A 21835-nucleotide genomic window follows, 5' to 3' on the forward strand; every position below is an offset into this window, starting at 1 on the left:
ACAGCCCAAACTGCAGAATCCTATATAAACGCATTCTACGGACATCTCCAGGAATGCATGGATCATGCTATCCCAAACAAAATCAAGACCCAATCTCCCAAAGGCAGGCGTTCAGTCTGGTGGACCCCAGCCATAAATAAACTGTACAACAGAAGGAGGAAGCTACTACATGATAGAGCAAAATCCCTAAAAGGGAAGGCATCTCTGATCAGTACTAGCAAAAAATTACGATCCCTCATAAAATCCTCCAAGGCCAGCTTCGAGAGAAAAATTGCACAGGACACTAAAGACAATCATAAGGCTTTTTTCAGTTATGTTAGGAACCTGGGATGCAACTCCCAGACTTGTTCTGAGTTGATTCTAAGCAACAAAAAATACACTGAACCCACAGACATTGCCAATATTCTGGCAGACAGGTTCAGTGCAAACTTCTCCACCCCCTCCCCCCCAAAAGAGCAACTATCTATCCCGGCAGAGTGCAGCATCCCAAACATCTTTGATGCTCAGGTGAAGGCCGCCCTCTCCAAAGCAAAAAACACTGCTTCCATGGGACCAGATGGCGTCCCGAGTTGCGTCCTACATGAACTCCAAGAAGAACTAATCCCTCAAGTAAAACTGATTTACAATCTCAGCCTCACCACAGGATATGTGCCCAAAGAATGGCGTACAGCAACAGTGGTCCCACTCCACAAAGGTGGCACCTCTGCGGACCCTGGAAACTATCGCCCCATATGCCTGACTAGCCTAGTATGCAAGGCTATGGAGAGGATCATCATGGAACTCATAAACAAAGACACTGGGGACCTACAGACACTAGATCCTACCCAATTTGGCTTCGTCAAGGGCAGATCCTGCCTTTTGAACCTGGTCGACTTCTTCGAAACAGTCACCAAGGCCATAGATGAAGGGAAGGTAGTCCACACAGCCTATCTGGACCTCGCAAAGGCATTTGACACAATACCCCACTCGGGCATCATAGATAAGCTATCCAGCCTAAATATAAACCCCTATGTCACAAGATGGGTCGCAAACTGGCTCAAAGACAGAACCCACAGAGTCAGAGTTGCTGGAGCCATGTCAGACTCGAAACCGGTCACAAGTGGCATCCCACAAGGTTCTGTCCTGGGACCTCTCTTGTTCGGTATTTACTTTTCTGAGGTACAGGCCAATGTGGGAGGACTATGGCTCACCAAGTTTGCAGATGACTGCAAACTGGGCACCATAATCGACTCTCCAGCTGACACAAACATCCTTCAAAAAGGTCTTGCAGAGATGGATAACTGGTGCCAGAGCCATGGTCTAAAGCTAAATGCCAAAAAGTGTATAGTCATACCCTTTGGCAAAAACAATGTGCTCACAAATTACCACATAGGTGGTAACCCATTAAGTACAGAGAAAGTAATTAGGGATCTGGGGACCCAAGTTGATAGCAATCTCTCCTTTGACAACCACATTGCCAAAGTGGTTAGAAAGACCTTCTACATAGCCCACCTCATCATGAAAGGATTCACATCTAGATCAAGGGAGGTAATCGTGACCCTTTATTCATCCCTCATCAGGCCCATCATAGAATACAATGCCCCCTTTGGGATGTACCTTACCCGACACCTGCAGCAATTAGAAAGACCCCAAAAGTACCTCACCAGGAGGATCAAGGGACTCAAACAGATGCCATATGCTGCTCGGTTAAAAAAACTCCAGCTCTACTCAGTTGCATACCGCCTACTTCGAGGCGATCTATGCCTGACATATAAAGCTATGTCCAACCCAGAATTAATGGACATGCTCCACCTCAGTAAATCTAAATCCCTTAGAGCCAGGCACTCGAGGGACTTGAACCTCAGCACAGAAATAAATAGAACATGCTGGAGGGACAGATTCATAGCCCAGAGGCTCCCTTTGCTCTGGAATAGAATTCCAATTCATGTTAGGCAGAGCAACTCACTGACTCTCTTCAAGAAGAATCTTGATGAGTGGATGGGGGATCGTAGGTTTGTCCCGGGGATTACTTCCGTGTCACTATTAGACAGAGGCACAGTAAACTAAACTTTAAAAAGGGCACAGTATACTCAAATCAAGGGGTGGCGTAAGACAAACACAATCGGGCTAGGCTTATAAATGCCCCAGGGCAGATAGCCTAGTATGAACCTATGAACCTATGAACCTATGAACACTGTACTGTTGATTATAAAAAGGGACATTTCTCAAAATTATCCACGTTCGATTAATACCTTAGGCACTTGATGGCACAGGCAAAGATGATGGGTGTGTCATTTGGGGGGTGTTTATACTATCTCTCTGAGATCTGGCAGAGGCCAGAGCTCATAGCAGGGCAGACCACAGTGCTTGTGGGAGGGCTAAGAGTCAGGCTAGTCAAAGAGCTTAGAATGGGTGCATTCTAAACCCACTCATAATTGTATGCCTGATTGAATAATTGAAATTATGAAACTGGGAGGGTCAACATGACTAGGGACTGCTGACCAGCTGTCACATAAATGATGGCTCTTGTTGTCATTTCCTGTGTCTCCCAATGGAATCCCTCATGCCATAGCTCCCTGTGAAGTCAGGGGTCCCCCTCCCACTATGGTTACCTCAGGGGCAGCTTGGCAGGAGCAATTGGAGATGTAAGTGATATGCAAACATACAGACTAGGAAAACAGCCACATGACTAAATGAGGGCAGACAGGGGGGAATAACAAAGTTTCCATTTCTAGTCTGTCTCTTGATTATAGCAAGTACAACTATGACTAGTAAAACAAGATAACATAGCACTGTTCTGTGGTGACTAGTGCTATTCTGGGATACATGCTATATATGGAAACTATGAAGGGCGACATAAAAACATTAGTGCCGTGGCATTAATATAACCTGTTGATGCTGTACTAATCTTGTCATGCTAAAGCATTGTATATTATCATATTAAAGAATGCTGTGTGATCACAGTTAAACAGATTGGGAAATAGAAACCTATTTAGTGTATTTTGTAATAAAATGCATTACACTAATTATGGGTGTGCTGCATAAAATATAAGGTATAAGCTGTATTAAAGTTATTCGTGAATAGCTATGCTGCAATGTATATTTTCTCCCCCCTGTTTACAAATTATGCAGTGAAAGTTGTGTTACATTTCACACTATATTTAATATACTTTTTTTTGGTGGGGGGGTGAGAAACGTATTTTCCCAGTGAAACAATGGCATTTTGCTTTGCATTCTATGATGATGAAGAGACAATATATTTACAATGAGTGTGGAAGCCAGCATTTCATTTTGTAGTGTTGAGTAAAATGAAGGCACACATTGCTCCTAGTGCTGGTCTGTGTCAACAAGCACTACTCTGAGTTATTTCTTTGGATAAGGCAGTCATAAAACAACATGTAGAGGCTGTATTAAAGCTATTGCACTAAAATAAAGCTATGCTGTAATGTTGATCTACCTTTTTGGGTTTGCAAAGTAGACACTTTATTACAATACATATTACTGTGCACAGGGAATGAGAAAACACTTACTCATCCGGAGATGAAACATTTCACTTTACAGTTTATAGTAATAAGGAAGTAGATGTTGTTTAAAGTGAATCCCAAAAGCAATAATTGACATTGTAGTAATGTATAAGAAGCAGATCCAAGACGCAGTGTTAGCAATAAAAAAAACGACATCACTTTGTTTCAGGTTCATGACACAATATAGTCTTCCTCATTAACAGTAATGATAAATCAATTATAAATGCATTGTGCTGCAAGTACGTAGCATGATTATTCATTTATTCATGTCCTACTTCAACTGTGATTTGCAACTGCACTGTGTTAACTGTCCCCACTTAGTGCAACTTTCAATTGCAATATTGCTTACCTGTGTCAGAAGATTTGTTTCAAGTTTTATTCATTTCTACACTGCCCATCAGAAAAGGAGTATGTTGTGCATGTGTATGTGCACAAGGTAACACAATCAGACATGTGACTACTGAGTTCTACCGTGCAATATGCAGTGACCTATAGCAGAAGTTGTACTGCCCCCAAAACGTGTCTGTATTTATTCACGTGGATGTTCATTTGTTTATTTTATAGCCTGACATGTTTTATATGAGTAACTTCATGATTCAATTCAGTCTCTAAGCAAGTCATATTTTATTAGTCCAGTGAGGGTAAAGCCAACAGAAATATTTTACTTAAAAATGTTAACATAATAAAATGTTAAGAGGTTAAAGTGACATTGCTTAAACAGGTATTATATGACAGAGGTCCACTACAAGCACTTGAGTCCCAGAGACTCAAAGAGCCTTGTCTGATAGCCAGGGACTTTGATGTCTTATACTATGCACAGGCTGCCACTCATGCTCAAACTTGACTGTATGTTCAGGCAGGGTGTGGCAGCCCTGCAGAGAAAGCAGAATTAAAGTAGTTTGCCTGAATATATAGCTAGTTTCAAGAAAAGTATGTGCAGCAGCCATGGGAAGGGAGTGGAAGAGTACGGGAGTATAGCTTAGGGTTTCAGGCAGTGATTGGGAAGGTATAGGTTTAAGTGGCTGGGAGGGAGTTTTATGGTTAGGGAGCAGGATGGGCATTTAGAGTTAAGGAGCAATCATGGACCATAGGGAGAGGCAGTGGAATTTTAAGATTAAAAAGCAACTGGGTAACTTAGGTAAGGGAGTGGAAGGGGAGTTTTACATTTAGGGAGTTATTAGGAAATTTAGTGTTATGAAGCAGAACAGTATTGGGTTTAGGGTATTATCAGGCAATTTAGTGGTAGGGAGCAGGAGGGATGTTTTATGGTTAGGGTTATGGACAGTGTGAAAGTTTTAGGGTCACAGTTCGAGCTCTGGTAGGGGAATGCAGTTTAATAGGATCAGGTGGTAGGAACCTGCGGTAATTTAGCATCAGAGAAGGGAGAGGTAGGGAACTTGCCATTTAGAAGAAATGTTAGTATGCAAGTGTGTAGACCTACATGGCAATAATGCCAAAACAAACCTAATCTTGTTTGGGCAAGCTTAATATAATTTTTAATGTTTAATCTTTGATTTTATGTTTGTCATTTGGAATATTACTGCTTACGAGAGTTAGGGAAAACTAGGTTAAAATGCTTTTGAGACAGACATTGATGACCTAATTTAATTATATCCTTCTGCAGTTACATTCAATGTGTAACCTTCCATTACAGCATTAATGAAAGTCATTTTCTTTCCCCTTACACTGTGCATAGCTGAGTAATTTTATTTGCATTCCTCTGACAGCTTTTCCAACCTGTCACTTTCCTTTTGATATTGCCTCTTAGTAGGGGTACTGCAAAAGTTACAGTAACTTGACTAGAGCAATAAGCATGTTTCATTAATTACAAAATATGGATATGGACACTTTATAGTCAGAGGGCTTGCTCTTAAATATCATATTGCATTCCACACTACTACATTTATTGCACTAGTTAAAAAGATATATGTATATATATATAAATATATATATATATATATATGTGTGTGTGTGTGTGTGTGTGTGTGTGTGTGTGTGTGTGTGTGTGTGTGTGTGTGTGTGTGTGTGTGTGTGTGTGTGTGTGTGTGTGTGTGTATATATATATATATATATATATATATATATATATATATATATATATATATATATATATATATATCCATGCATGCATACACAGCTAATGTGTATATCTTTTTTGTTACAGGATATAGTTGGAGAAGTCCTTCTTTCCTTAAAATATCTTCCCACAGCTCAAAAAATTGAAGTTGGTCTACTGAAAGTCAAAACTGCTTGTCCAAGAAATAATGATAAAGGTAAGATGAAAAATCAGCACAATTTCGCTTTAACCATAAAGTGTGCACATCACTGCTAGCATGTAACGTATACACATTCTGTCTGCTTGTATGGAATTCATTTAAGTAATTCCTTTGGCTACAGAAGTAAAGTTTGTCATTCCCATGTGACAGCAGCTTACATATAACAAGGAATTTTGCAATGAATGACAGTGCTGTCTATAAATATTGCTGTAATCATCTGTGTGGTATGGCTTAAAGTTTTCAATTTACAGAATCCATTTTAAAAATATAATAAAATGGCTGTTCATATAGTAAAAACATTTCACACACTGTAAACTCATTATTTTAATTTCATACTGTTGTTTACATGTTAAATTTTTATTTTGTGGCATGATTCTTTTTACAGGTTGAACAGGATTATGTCTTTTACTATACATCTGAAATAATGGAGACCTGTGTTAGTTATGAATTTCTGTTTACTAAGTTAGTTGGACTAGTGTTCCAAAAAGAATATTTTAGACATATTCTTGACTCATGCTAAATAAATAAAATTACATTTTATATGTTGTCAATGCATGTTAGAACACAGAATAATTTGTTACAATAACATAACTGCTCACAAACGTATGAGAGCAAAAATTATGATTAATAAACATGCCAGCTCCCCACTGCAAGTGAAAAAAGTCTAATATATGTAATGTTAACAAATAACTAGTAAAGCAGACCTAGGACAGTATATGTGCTATCACAATATCTAGTATTAAGTATTATGTAAGAAGTCCAAGGATAGATTCCAACTAGGCTAGTTCTGAAATAGTCCCATTTATAAATACAATTATAACAAATCATACTCAGATATAAACATTGCTTTTCATTCATGAGTCAGAGAATCAGGAGTTGTAAAATGGCTTGTGATTTGGCTGTGAGCGTCTTTCACTTATATGAGGTATTTTCCTTTAACAATCCACATGAGATTGTTCTAAATTATATACATTTCACAAAGATATGAATTAGAAGGGGAATGGAGTTCCAGGTGGTGGGGTACAAATTGAATAGTATCCTGCATCCATTTAGACGTTTATTCCTTGATTTATAGAACTTCTTTAATGTAGGTTGACTGAAAATGAGGTTAAACAAGTCTACACTGATGCAACAATTGGCAGTAGAGTGTGGTAATGCCTCAGAGAGTGTAGTGTACTGCAGCTTGCATAACAGGGATCAGAGAAGAAAGTTAATCCATTAATTCACTGGCAATCTTTAACCTGTCTGTGGTGTCTAACAGTGATGTGTTCATGGCATGAGTCATGGAACAACATGCTATATGTGTAATCACTTGTGAAGGATAATGCAAGCTGTTAGGATACATATGATTATATGTTCTGTTTAAGGAATTAATTAACTTTTATCAAAATTCATCCAAGTTTCTGAAAGGAATTATAAGGACGTCTTGCAGAAGGTGCCCAACCTTTTATTTTAGTTTTTGTTGTCTTGCCATGAGGCTTGAAGATCAAAATAGGATCTAACAGAATTTGCAGATACTGATTGTTTGGAGGAATCTTCTGGCAGATTGTGCCTTCATTGGCAAAGAATTTGTTTAAATTTTGTGTCATGAGCAAAATGGATTTTGTTTTGCTGTTGCTCACTTTAAGTTGGCTGTTCTTGAACCATTTGAAAATAAGTGAAAGAGATTTAACTCGAGCTTTTTTTTTTCTAAGCTTGTCTGCTCTTCATGCTGAGCTCAGGACTGCAAGCTCAGAAACTGAAAGTAATGCATGAAGTCTGCAGCCTAGGTAAAATAGATAGAGTCCATACAGACAAACAACAGATGGATAGTAATGGTTCCAAGACTAACCCTCTAAGGTACACAAGCTTGTTTTAGGTGGTATTGAATAAAACACAAACACATTTACTTTCATGAAGATGGACATCTAGCTAGGTGGGTTATGGGCCATGTGCAAAGTAAAATGCCATATAATGCATTATGGTTGTTTTGTTGAGTCCATGAAGACAGCCTGAGTGGGTGGTTTCCTGTTCATGCAAAGTAGAGCAGCAAATATTAGAAGCCAGAGCGCTGCAGTAATGTTTCTCTCTGTTCTAAAACCATGCTGTGAGTCTCGCACTAATTCTTGTATCTGTGTGGCTGCAACATTTTCGAGAATGTTGTTAAAGTAGACAGACCAAAGGCATGTTTGTAGTGTTCCAGTTTTGGAAGAGTTAGCTTTCCTTATTTGGGTGTAGTGCTTGTGAATATCCAGTGAGAGGGGGAGTGGGTGGTAAAGATGTTTAGTGCACGTTAGATGCATACTGACAACACTGTTGCATCCAGAACTACTTTGAAGATCAACACAGTGCTTGAACTGGCTTTTTGTGACAGTCCAAAAGTGGAAAGGGTGGTTTCCCACAGCAGAAGAACTGTTATCAAGTGGGGACATAGCTAGAGCTCTAACAGAGGAGTAGCAGAAAGTGGATGTCAGAGCAAAACCATTGGTTTCTGCATGTGTGACAATATTTTGTCATTAATAAGATGGATGCCCTTTGTTTTTATTGTTTCTACCAATCATATTGTTTGCTTCTTTCCTTAGTCCTTTGGAATTACTACACAGAGTGCACTGTTTGTTCATAATGTACTCAACCTTCTGCTTTCTTGCAATTGTTTTTGCAGAAAAGTTGAAATAGTTGGTAATTTTCTAGTATCTCCCAATGATCTAATAGTCTCTTCAGCCAGTTAATCTCAGAGTTGGGTTATGTGCCTCATCTATGTCTGCTTGTGAAAATAGGAGAAGATTTATTAAACAGAACAGAGGGGTGTTACATCATAGTTTCATGAATAGTCTTTGATTGCTTTTTATTTAAATGTATTGTTCTAACCCATGAAGTAGATTTAACACAGTAATGCATCCTTGGTACTTTGTCTCTGCAGTAAAATAATAGCCAGAGTAGGCAGGGGATTAGGTCTAGCCTAGTAGATGTTACTGCATTATCCACTGACTGAGGGTGTTCTAATAGTGAGCAGTTTGTTTATGTTTGCCAGGTATGTTGGATAACATTAGGTCAAATAGGAAATGGCTGCTCATTTGGGTGAGGAGGGGGGTGGCTGGTTAAATAATGTATCATTTCCAGTGGGCCATGGCTAGAGAAGTGGCTGAAGGGGTCATTGGAGTTTTCAGGTTTGCATTATTGTGAAAGCTGATATGAGAAGGATGTTGTATTACTTAATGTTATTTTCCATACTATAAAGAAATAGTTCATACAATAAGTTGTCAAATTGGTTGGTAGTTGCTGGTGTCAGGATGTAGACCAGGCTAAACCATAACTTCATCTGGCTGCTTTTACCCAGGCTCTCCCTGTATAATAATATCCCCTTTGAAATATCAAGTGTCCAGTAGGGGTTGCTGATTCTCCAAGCCCATTTTGTAAGCATTATTAAACTACCTGGGATAAAACAGAAGGATCACAGATTTCAGACATTTTTTTTCTCTAGGCCTTTATCTACAGACAATTCATTGCCTATAAGTAAGTTATAAAGAAAGGCATGCTGTAGTTTAGAACAATATTCCACTATTCCATTCTTGTCAGGTGTGTTTAGAAAAATAAAAAACAAGTGTGTTATCAACATGTTGTATCTACTTCCTACAATGAAGATGACAAAATATATGCCATGGCCAGTTTGCCTGTCAGGAATAAAATTACATAATGAAACTGAGAGCAAATTAAAATGAATTTAGTGAAATGAGGCTATCTTGCTTAAGATCTATGCAGTGGTGAATGCTGTAGCACTTATGTTGGACATATGGGCACTGCTCTTGCTGTTATGAAGTCAATTTCTGGAGTAAGTGTCACGAGGAAAAATACTGTTATAGATGTATGGAAACTTAGGGAAACTAGAGATATGTAGAATACTGGAGTGTGAAAAATAAACATTCAGTTCTGTATGTCTTTCTTAGAGTACTTGGCGGTTTTGTGAAACAAACTTTGAGCAAGTTGTATTCCATGACTATTTTGAGAAAACAGAGATGTTTGAAGTGAAACAGAATAATATAAAGTTTATGTCCTGCTAGTACAGATGTCTTTGGCTGAGAGAGGTCAGCATGTGTTTGAGGTTTAACAGACAACTGGGAGAAAGAAAGACAGAAATAAGATGTTTTTCTTGGTAGTAGAAACAATTTAACTGGATGGCGCTTGATGCTGAAAAGTAATAGATGGCATATGACATTGAAGTGTATGAGGTCATTTAGGAAGAGGGTGCCTAAGTGTTCCTACTTTGAGAAGCAAATACCAGACGATGGTGTTTGTTCTTACAGAACATTCTGCACCTGCTCTAGCATTCCTAACAGGCCTATATTTAGAGCATAAACAATTCCTCCTCAGTTATTACTTACTAAGACCATTGTTGATGAACATCATATCATCCAAGGAGGGTTAATTAATGAAAGGGGAAGAACATGTAAGTGGGATTGAGGTGATGGTTTTGTGTCTCTGGACAAAGTCAGCAGGAGAAATGCTGCTGCAGAAAATGTGGAAATGATGTAGGTAAAGTTCTGTAGTTGTGCAGGTTCAGTCAATAGCATACTACTATTTTTGCATTTCTTATTATGCTGAGGCTCAGGTAATCAACAAGCAAATCTATGGTGGGCTGCAAGAGCTACAGCCATGTTGTTAGGGAAATGCAGACACTAATTACCATGTGGCTATAATAGTCACCAAACAAATTTATGATCAGACATAGCAGTACATGATTAAATCCTTTGTCATTTCCTGACTACTCACTTCTGTGCTTAAAGTGAAAGTATATCAAAATTCAAGAGTCAGATTTTTCTATGCAATGTATCATGCCCAATTATTATTTACTGAAATGGGACATAACGTTGTTAACTCACACTAGGTAGGTTCTGTACCCACTTTCAATTTCCTTTTAGGAAAACATGACTTAAAGTAAATGACAGCCACAAGTAAAAACAGCAATATGTTTGTTATGGACTTACAGCCAGTGGAATATGCAGTTGCCCCCCCCCCCCCCAAAAAAAAAGAAAAAGAACAGTTCCTCCATATTTCTTTTTCATTTGTAGCTGTGAGCTCATGGAAAGGATTTCAAAAGGCATGATTGTTTTGTTTCTAGATCTAATCATTTTGCCCACTGCTAATTTATTTATTTGACAATCAGAAGAGTGAACTGGTTCATTGTGAATTAATTTTAGTCATGACACGATACACAATTGTCTCCTTTGAAAATAGAATACATGTCTAGTGGGACCAAACCAGGCTACAAAAAGTGAAAAATAAACAATGGGTATGTATTGTTTTGTGGAGCTACTTCAATTAAAATAGTTCTTAGACTTGGGAAAGAACTGGCACATTTAGGAAAACCTACTGGGGGAATCTGCCACCCAAATAATTCTTCACAAATTGGTGTTAAAGAAAGTTTCTTTTTAATCATAAATCATCTTTATTGATTTCTAGGTGACAGTAATCTAGAAAATTCAGAAACAGTTACAAAATCTCCTTTATCAATATCACTGAACTGAATATAATCACAGAAACCTTATCTTGAAACCAGACATATATACAATTACTTATGCATGTACTGGTGATACATTTCTTTCTGAAGGCATCTTCTACCCGGCCTTCCACTTCTAATCTTTATATTCTTAGGTTATAATTGTAAATATTAGTAATAGAATTTATAATTGTAAATATTAGTAATAGCATAAACCTGTCAACTGTGGTGGTGATGCTGCGGTAGCATTGTCACCTCACAGCAAGACGTTGTGTCGTTCGATTCTCAGCTAGAGCGTCTTCTGTGTGGAGACATGCGTGAATGGGCGTACCTTCATTGAAGGTTGTGTGTCAGGGCTGGCAAACTCGGCACGTAGAAAATCTACTGCCAATCATTAGCTGTGGCGACCCCTAACCGGGAAAAGCTGAAAGACACAAACAAACAAAGTTATAGCATAAACCTGAATCATTCCTCAGTCTAGTCACGTTTAGGCATACCCTTCCCATTTCTCTGAAAGTATTCAACCTTCTGGTATCCTATTATATAATTAAGCATTCCCTCACTAATCATAACTCTCACTAAAATCTCTCCTTTCCTCTCACTCATTCTATTCACTTTCAATTTTATATATTTTTAGTCTGCTGTTACATATCTTAAATTTACATAATCTTATTAAATTACTTGCAGTCTCCCTCCTAGCTTATGTATGTACTCTTCTTCAAACCAGTTGTAATTATATCTGCTTAAAACCAGCAAACCACACTGTGAGAGGAAAACTGAAGCACCGGACAGCCAACAAAATAAAAGCAACTGTTTATTGTAACAAATAATCCAACATTAAATGCTTAACAAATCACCACATTTTTAGTCGTCTAAATGAACAGACTTCATCAGAGAGCTGAGAGAGCTAACATTGGATTATTTGTTACAATAAACAGTTGCTTTTATTTTGTTGGTTGTCCGGTGCTTCAGTTTTCCTCTCACAGTGTGGTTTGCTGGTTATCAGTTTGTTTTACACACTGTTCCTCACATTTTGGGTTACTATATCTGCTTAAACTTACATAATCTTAGTATATCTTTCATAATCTCCTTCCTGTGTTATGTATATACTCTTGATAGTGCATTGGTGCAGCGGTAGCATTGTCACCTCACAGGAAGAGGTTCTCCTGTTCGACTCTCGGCTGGAGTGCCTTTTTTGTGGAGTCTGCATGCCCTCCCTGCATTTCTGTGGGTTTTCACTGGGTGCTCCAGTTTCCTCCCACGTTATAAAGACATGCATCTGGAGTGTTTCTCCCCAGGCCACCGCTGAAAATTGGCTTCGTATCAAGTCGGACTTTCTCAGTTAACAAATGTTAAATAAATAAATAAATAAATAAATAAATAAAAAATAAATAAATATGTACTCTACTTCAGTCCAATTAGAATCATAGGTTCATAGGCAGGTACTAGGCTATCGACCCAAGGGCCTACATAAGCCTAGCCAACAAGGTTCCCTGGCTTACACCACCCAAGAAATTAATTTTCCTGCGCCACTGTCGAGCAGATTCACAGAAGTGATCCCCGGGGTGTATTTCCTATTTCCCATCCACTCATCAAGATTTTTCTTGAAGAGTGCTAATGAAGAACTTTGCTTGACATAGATGAGTAGCCTGTTCCAGAGTATGGGAAATCTCATATATCTTTAAATTTGAATACTCTTATTACAACACGTATAATCTCCCTCCTAGTTTATGTATGTACTCTACTTCAGTCCAGTTGGAATTATGTCTGCTTAAATTTACATAATCTTATTAAATCATTTGTAATCTTCCTACCTTAAGTATGTACTTTACTTCAGTTCAGCTAGAATCATATGTCCTTAAATTTGCACAGTCATATTACATCACTTGTAATCTCTTTCTTATGTTGTGTGTGTATTGTTCTTCAGTTCCATTGGAGTCATATCCCTAAATGTACATAACCTTATTACATCACTTGTAATTTTCTTCCTATGCTATGTACATACTCTTCTTCAGTCCAATTGCAATCATATTTCCTTAACTATTATTACACTTCTTTATCACACCTCACCTTAAGAATGTTGCTTGTGTTCTCCCTTCTTATGTACTCTCATTCAACTATCATGCAATCTGTTGTCTGATTTGTTGCCATTTTGCAAATTTAGCTAATTTCAAATGTGTAGTTTCATCCACCACTCTGATACAGATATGCAGGAATTGTATTTCTTAGTAGTTAACCCTCATTCAAGCAATGCATTCTTATTAAAAGTTCTGCTAGGGCAGTACAATGAGGCAAATGTCAGGGGTTATTTAATGTAACAGAATAAAAATCTTTCACTCATCTTTCACCTTTTTGTCATCCATAACACTAAGAAGGGACACCATAGTATACTGAATTCCCCAAGGCATCCCGTGCCCTGGAGCACCATTTTCTCTGAACCCCACTGTACATAATCATTCAGATTAACAGATCAGAACAGATTGATGTCCTCTTAAAATGTCTCATGAACTTTACCACCAGCCTACCTCATACTGCTGCTTCCTTCAACCAGGTTGGTCAAATGTAATCATTCTCTGACAAATCATGTTCATCCTTTGCTGTAAAGCAGACTAATTACATTTAACCTATACACTGAGACTGCAGTGGTGGTGCTGCGGTAGTGTTGTCGCCTCACAGTAAGATGTTGTCCTGTTCGATTCTCAGCTAAGAGTGTCTTCTGTGTGGAGACATGCATGAATGGGCGTACCTTCTTTGAAGGTTGTGCATCAGGGCTGGCAACTCGGCATGTAAAAATCTACTGCCAATCATTAGCGGACCGGAGTTCCGCTGTGGCGACCCCTAACCGGGAAAAGATGAAAGACACAACAACAACAACAACAACTGAGCAAGCCATTTGTCATACTTCAAAAGCATAGCTCTGTCCATGCTTACTCGTACCTACAGTCATCCAATTTAAATAATGCATAACTTCATTTAGATTTATAAAGTCCCCTCAGGGCATGCCCTCCATTAGATTCTTTCAGTGATATAACAAAATTGAGCTAATTTGCTTCATTTTGACCCAACTGTACTTATTTATTTCAGAAACTGCTTTCTCTCCTTTTTATGAAATCATCAACATTTTGGCAATAGCATTTATTAATTATTAACATTACCTTGATCCTTGCTTACTACAATATAGACAACTGTATTTTCAGTAGTAATAACTGTCCACAAATAAGCCATTTATTTACATGCCAGGCTTCACTTTAGTGACCTCTTAGGGAATGGGCAACCTGTACAGTGGCAACCTAGTTCAAACATTCTTCAGGAAGGTGTTACTCTGCAGGTAATGACCACTGAAAAGTGAATCTGCCACTTCACAATATCATATTGAGCTGCCGTGAAGCTCATACTGAAAGAAAACTAATGACTTTCATTATTTTATGCTCACTAAGCAGCACTTTTACTATTTAATGAATGTAAAAAAATAAATTGAAAAGTATGTGTGTGAGTGTATGTATACATGAAAGTGCCAGTGAGATTGATCGAGCCATTATTTTACACTTGCTAAGCAGCACTTTTGCTGTTTAGCAAATGTAAAATTAAATGAAACATAAAAAAAAAATGTGTGCATGTGTTTCTGTCTGCGTGGATGTATGCATGCTTGTGTACATGAAAGTGAAGTGTGTGAGAGAGTGTGAAGAGTGAGAGTGATCAAGCAGCAGTTAAGAGGTTTGCAATCCTCTTGACCTTTTAGCTGAAAAAATCTGGATAAAATCTAAAATAAAGGTGGAACAAAATTCAGAATAGGAGCATATTTTAAATATTGTTCTTATAAAAATTACAAAGTTGCTTAAATAACATGATTTATGTTAGAATGCATTTTCTGAAGTGCAGGTGTGTGTGTGTGTGTGTGTGTGTGTGTGTGTGTGTGTGTGTGTGTGTGTGTGTGTGTGTGTGTGCTTAGAACACTTAGGACACTTAGGAAGATTTTGTCAAACTCAGAGACAGCATCATCTATGGAGAGAGTCTTTAGTGACTCCCATTTAAGGAGTTATAGTTCTAGGTTTTCTTACCAGGCTGTAATGATGTGTTTTGGGGCTGTTGCTTTGGTACCATACAATAGCTAATAAAACTTTAGATATTGAATGCAAATGAAAATATTGGATCTACTACAGGTGCTCTCATGCTAGAAGCTTGCAACACACCTGATCGCTGCCACTTGCTCAAAAAAGCAAGAGTTTAAACTCCCACTATCCCAATCTACATAGCCCTCCCAACACCTGACACACACACACACACACACGCACACACACACACACACACACACACACACACACACACACACACACACACACACACACACACACACACACACACACACACACACACACACACACCATCAGAATAAAAAGATTCAAAGTCAATCCTGCCCCATGGCTGTCCTTAGCAACTAAACAACTCAGGAACCAAAGAGCAAAGCCTGGAAGATCTGGACAAAAAATAAATAAATAAATAAAACAGCCTATTTTAATAGCATATAGACAACTAAAAAGTCTAATACAACAACTTATCATGAAAGATAAGAAAACCTATTACTCAACCAGTCAAAACATACAGACTAACAATCTCAAACTGTTTTGGGCGTTCGTCAATAAACTGTTAAATGCAATAAAAGCTACATAGCCAACACCAAAAACACAGAAACAAAATGATACCATAACCAACCAATCCAATACCCATTTTACACAGACAATCAGAAACTAACTGGGTAACTAATAAAGCTCTTGAGGTCCCCGCTCAATCACATAAACTCTGTCAACATTTCTCCTTTCCACCGGTTCCCACAGATACCATCAAAAAAATACCTTTAAAATCTGAAAATACAGTTCTGCTTCTATGAAAAAAAATCTATTATTATTCTCTTGCACAAGGGTGGAATCAATACAGATCTTTCAAACTATAGGCCAATTGCCATTTTATCTCCCGATCAAAAATATTAGAAAAATGTATTCATAGTCAACTATCAAGTATCTAATAAATAACCATATTCTGTCTTCGACCCAACATGACTTCCATCCTCATCAAAGCACACCTACTGTTTTCCTGAATTTTGTTAATACTGTCAAAACCAATGGAAGCACTAGAAGCCTCATGTCTATCACTTTGCTAAACTTATCAAAAGCTTTTGATGCTGTCTTCCACCAGAAACCCTTGCATAAAATTTCATTGTTAGGGCTCAGCAACTCTTCACTGCAATGGTTCCATAGTTGTGAAAAGGAAAATTTTCTCTACCTTCTTGCCAAGAACTATTGGTGTCATATACGGATTTATATTAGGCCCCATACTTTTCAACATATTCATCACTGATCTCTACACAGCTACAAAAAATACTACCCTAGTTCAATACTCTGATGGCTGGACAATAATTTGCTCTGACAAATTTCCCTCTAAACTTCAAGACCTTATGCAACAATCTGTATCAAATGAAAGATGGATAAATAATTTGCAACTATGTCTAAACCCTAAAGAAACTAAATCACTGTTTTTCACCCTACATCACCTCTATCAAAGCAACACTATTCACTTTAATTTATGTTAACCTAACCATAATAGAATAAGTAAACCACACAAAATTACTGAGTGTCACCATAGATAACCAAGTGAAAATCAACCACCATGTATTACATGTGGTTAAAAAACTAGATGAATTATATGGAGTAAAATCCTACCTCACTGACATAGCCAGAAGACATATAGTCTCTACTTTCTTATTGCTATCTCTCCTGTATGCTGCCCCAATCTTCAAATCTTGCAAGTGTCCAATCTTGGGCAATGTTATAATAAGCTAGCCAATGTGCAGTAAAAAATGTTTGCAACACATTGGAGCGTTTGTCCCCAGGCCTTTGATGAAAAGAGTTTTTTTTTTTTTTTTTTGACTAAACCCAGTTGGGCAGACTTGACAAACACAAGCAAAATAAATAAAATAAAAAATAAATAATACATTTTTCCCATCCATTGTCAAAAAAATCCCTTCTTAAAGACTCATGAACAAACCCGTACTTTTTAGATAACATCAAGCAAATAAAAAGGAAATATTGGAGCAGTGAGTCCCAGTAATATCACAAACTATATTTTAACATATTGATCATACTCAACAAGTTGCAACCATTTAGACCACTGAAAAACAAAACAGAAGAGTACCACGAAGACCAGAGACTTGTACCTCCTCCAAACGTTTAAGAAAAGTCCATTTATTCAGTGACAAAATGCTTGTTGTAGCAAATAGCAGCAAACAATCTTCCTGGTAAAAAGCAACATATAGCAGCAAAATAATCTATTAGCTGCAACCATTCTTTGTAATATAGGGTGGTCTTCATATATGATTATTGCTGTGAAATGTGCAGCTTAATGTGATCAGATGGGTTTTTGCAAACTTTCCTACCATCATAAAATGCAGCTAGATATACTGCTAAAATAAATGTTGTTGCACTTGTCTCAATCCAGCTAGCTACAAATTGTAGCTCTACCCATTCCTCCCTAATCTAACGGTGAGATACTGTTTCCACACAAGATAAACAAATATCCATGTATCCTTCCCTTTTTTCTTTTATTCTTCCTGCCATGATGATCTTCCACAACACCTTTACTTTAATACAGGATCGGAGCATGTCTATACTGTCTACCTCATCCTTCACACATTTCCTGCATATAGTACTATACCGCCATCCCTCATCCTTAATTTGTCTTGGTGTATTAGGCTACTGAGGCAGCCACAAAATGTGGAAATCATGGACTGAACCAGTTCTGTGCCATTTTTTGTCACCACTCAAGTTTCTTACCAAGCATCATCCCACTAACAGAAGTCATTCTCTTTATTTCCGAGAAGCATAACTTCAAATTAGCCTCCTCTCCTTCCCCCTTTCCTAAATCCTTATAAGTAGTATTGATCATTCTCTTTTGTACCTAAAGCCATCCCAATTTGTCCACTGCCTTATGATTATATTCACTGTCTTTCTTGTCCCAAACTTTGTTAAGCTTACAAAATGTACACAGCAATGCCCTACAGAGAAAGCAACCCTTACCTGATCAACAGCAACAGTTCATAAGCTTCATAATCAGTTTGCAACAATTTTTTATGGAGAGTGTGTTAAATACATAGGAAACAAATGAATCAAAGCAAAAGAGTCACTGTCATTGTCACTGGTAATTCTCAAATTTGACAGTATTTATCACTACTTCCTTTTTAAGCGTGGGGTGGTCATCTGACAGTACAGACTAGGGCATTATAATGTCATTGGCTGTGCCTTCATAGTGCATTATGGGCAAGAAGTAGCTTTCCAAAAAAAGAAGATCTACCCCATGAAGACATTCATGGTTAGAAACAAAAATTAAAATTAGTAATGAATAGTTATTGTGCTGCTAAAGAGGTTAGATTGTGTAGAACTTCATGGAAAGATAAAAATGCGCTTCATTTCCAGGTTCCTATGAGTGCAACGAAAACGCATTATGTCGAATGCATTTTCGCTGACACATGTAGAGCAAACAGGCAAAACAGCGAAGTGGCTGTTCAGCGAATTCTTTCCCTGGGATAGAAGTCGCTTGACCACTTCGTTGTTTTGCCGTCTTCTGAAGTGTAGTGTGGTCCCTTGTCCGTTATAGCTCCCGAGCATGATTGTGCAACAGTTACTGACCTTAGGGTTAGGGTGCAGGTTAAGGTAAGTGCATATGTATGAAACTGTTTAGTGTTTTATATTTTGTGTTAAATGTATGGTTGAGTTAAGTGTGTATATGTTCTCAGTTGTTTACTTTTGTTTTGGGGGGTTAGAATTAGGGTTAAGGTAAGTGTGTATGTGTTTGGAGCTGTTTATGTAAATGTGCGAGAGTTACTGACCTTAGGGTTAGGGTGCGGGTTAAGGTAAGTGCATATGGTTTAAAATGTTTACTGTTTTTTTTTTCATTAAATGTATGTTTGGTTATGTGCATATGTGTATTTAGTTGTTTACTGTTTTTTTGGGGGCTATAATTAGGATTGGGTATGTGTGTATGTGTTTGGAAATGTGTAATGTTTTTTTTTTTGCGTGGGTTGGAACAGCGATTTCTTTCCCTAGGAAAGAAATCGCTGTTCTGTGGATTCGACATTTTCAGCTGTCGCTGAAAATGTGTCAATGTAACATCGTTCGCTGTTTTAAGCATTCGATGTTGCAATATAGCCCCTCATTTCCAGCTCATAGTGATCCTTTTTGGCCCATTGCCTTGACTCTAAGCTCTCTTCCCATCTACTTAGCTAAGTCTTTTCCTATATTCAGCTTTACATTCTGAATCCACATCTCCATTCTCATTCTTCTCTCTTTCCATACCATCCACTGTAAATTCCCAACCTCAATCTCCCATCATTTTTGTGGCATTCACCTTTTCTGTAGTCCAAGGGAAATGTTGACCAGTAGATTTACGTTAAGCTGGAGAGTGTACTGGAATCATTATTATGCTTTAACTTGCAGGACTCCTTCAAGTAGTAAAAAAAAAACTTTTCTGTAAGAGGGCCAAAGTGAAATAAAAAAACCACTAGCAAGGGGCATGGCTAACTATAATCATCCAAGCACTGTGTGTGACTGCAAAATGACATACAATAATGTATAGTTTCAGCATGGTCTGCTGTTGTGCTAGGGAAGAGTCAAAGAAGCCTTGTAGAAAATGGGTTTACAAGTATCATGTGGAAACCTCTTACATGCTGAATGAATTCTTTATAAGTTGCTGTTGTAGCTTCGGTGTTAGAAAATAGAATATAACTATTGCATTTAAAGTGACTACTTGCATAAGTGTATACAAGGTGTCTGAGCAGTCATTCATGATGGAGCTCACACAGCTGTGGTCTCGCCAGCTTTAAAAAGCTCTCTTATGGTATGTTTACCTGCCACTGTTCTGATGCAGGCTGCTGCCTCTACTCACAGTCTTACACTTTTCTCCTTAAAAGGCTATTTGTACTATAAACAGCACGCTAGCTACAGCTGCAACTATCCTTGTCTATGATTTCCAACACTAGCACAGCCATTTCTAGGCACCATTATCATGGTGTTTGGAAAGATACATTGTGCAGTGCTAAATAAATAATACTGAGCAAACAAAATAAGAACAGAGGTTTTACCACAGAAGGTAAAGGATGAGGAATAATTTATTAAAATGTAAATTCATCTTTTTTTCTGTTTTTTAGACTTATAATTAACATTTTTTTTATTATAATGTATTTTCATTGCTTCACAAAGCAGGTCATCTGTGCAGATTCTGTAAACAATTCTCAAAGGTAGAGGCTAAAATAATGTGCTTTATTGCAAGTCTAACCTGCAAAAAGGACAATGGCATTTCATTTAAATCACTTATCATCATTCAAATAAATAAATACAACTAAGAATAATGTCTAAAACGTTTTAGTGTTATATGTTAACAATCACTGTGTGAAGGTTTAGTGCTGATATATTTTAGTAACAGAATGCTGCAACAGAAAAAGATGCATCATATGTACAGTCTCAAGATGAAAAATTGTAAATATATAAAACCAAGAGATTTCAGTGAAAAAGTTAAGTATTTCTCATATTTATCTTACCTAGTTCATTGGCATGTTTAACACAGTTTTCTCTGCATGCATCCTTTGGGGTTTGACTCGGTAATGTGCACATATAATGATTTAATGTTTTCCTACAAAACTGTAGCCAGTTCCTAATGTATCATTTAGGTATAACATTTTCTTGTTCATTTCTGTTTTATAGATATCTATGCAAGTATTACCCTTTATTGCAATCATAAGAGACAGAAGCATCAGAAATCGTCACTGAAGGCCAAATCAGATGTCACTATTTATAACGAGACCTTTTTATACCACTTGTCAGACCCTTATTTTCAGCAGTGTGAAGTTACAGTTTCCATTTATGAAACATACAATAAAAAGGGCAGTGGCAGGCATCTGATTGGAAAGGCATGCCTTGGGAATAGGGAAGCTGGTGATGGTACTCATTGGAATCTCATGATGTCATGTGTGAGACAGCCCATTGCCAAGTGGCACCCACTGTTAATTTAAGGATGTAAAATACCAGAGTAACAAACATGATGCCATTGTTTAAAACGGAACATGTAAAGCCTGCCATGATCTTCCTGTGAGTGCACATTCTGACTGCATGACGATTTATGCGGCTATAAACAGTTCGCGTTTTAAAGGCCCCAAATATTTCTGATGCTATATGCAAACATTCTTTAAAACCCAGGCATTGACAGATAAGGACCTGAAAAAGGTATCAGTGCTTGAAATGTGTTTATTTATTTAATTATTGTTATGATTTACTTCACTGGATGCTCAGGAAACCAAAGGAACTGAAATGAACAGTGAATGTCAGTTGTAAACTTCAGAAGCAGCTAAATATTAACTTTGGATATGGTGCTTTTCGTATTGTTGGTAATTAAAAAATCATCCAGATGTGCTCACATTTGGTGAAAATTAATAGATGGAGCATATCAAACAGTACTCTTCTTTTTATGACGTGGATTCTAATTTCACTTGTTTACGTTTGGTAGAGGAAGACAACAAACATCTCTATTCCTATATTCCTTTC

General features: G+C 37.6%; 1 protein-coding gene across 2 annotated transcripts in view; it reads left to right on the forward strand.

The window, feature by feature from the left end:
- Positions 1-21728, forward strand: part of LOC122791846 (synaptotagmin-A-like) — a 511438-nt gene extending 489710 nt beyond the window's left edge. For both annotated transcript variants that reach the window (XM_044059816.1, XM_044059817.1), the window contains 2 exons: positions 5668-5776; positions 20999-21728. In XM_044059816.1, the coding sequence (XP_043915751.1) occupies positions 5668-5776; positions 20999-21306 (417 nt within the window). In that variant the 3' untranslated portion in view covers positions 21307-21728. The remainder of the gene's footprint in view (positions 1-5667; positions 5777-20998) is intronic.
- The last annotated feature ends 107 nt before the right edge of the window (positions 21729-21835 follow it).

The sequence above is a fragment of the Protopterus annectens genome, chromosome 17.part0, assembly GCF_019279795.1.
Source record: "Protopterus annectens isolate FY-2018-M chromosome 17.part0, PAN1.0, whole genome shotgun sequence".
Taxonomy (NCBI): domain Eukaryota; kingdom Metazoa; phylum Chordata; order Ceratodontiformes; family Protopteridae; genus Protopterus; species Protopterus annectens.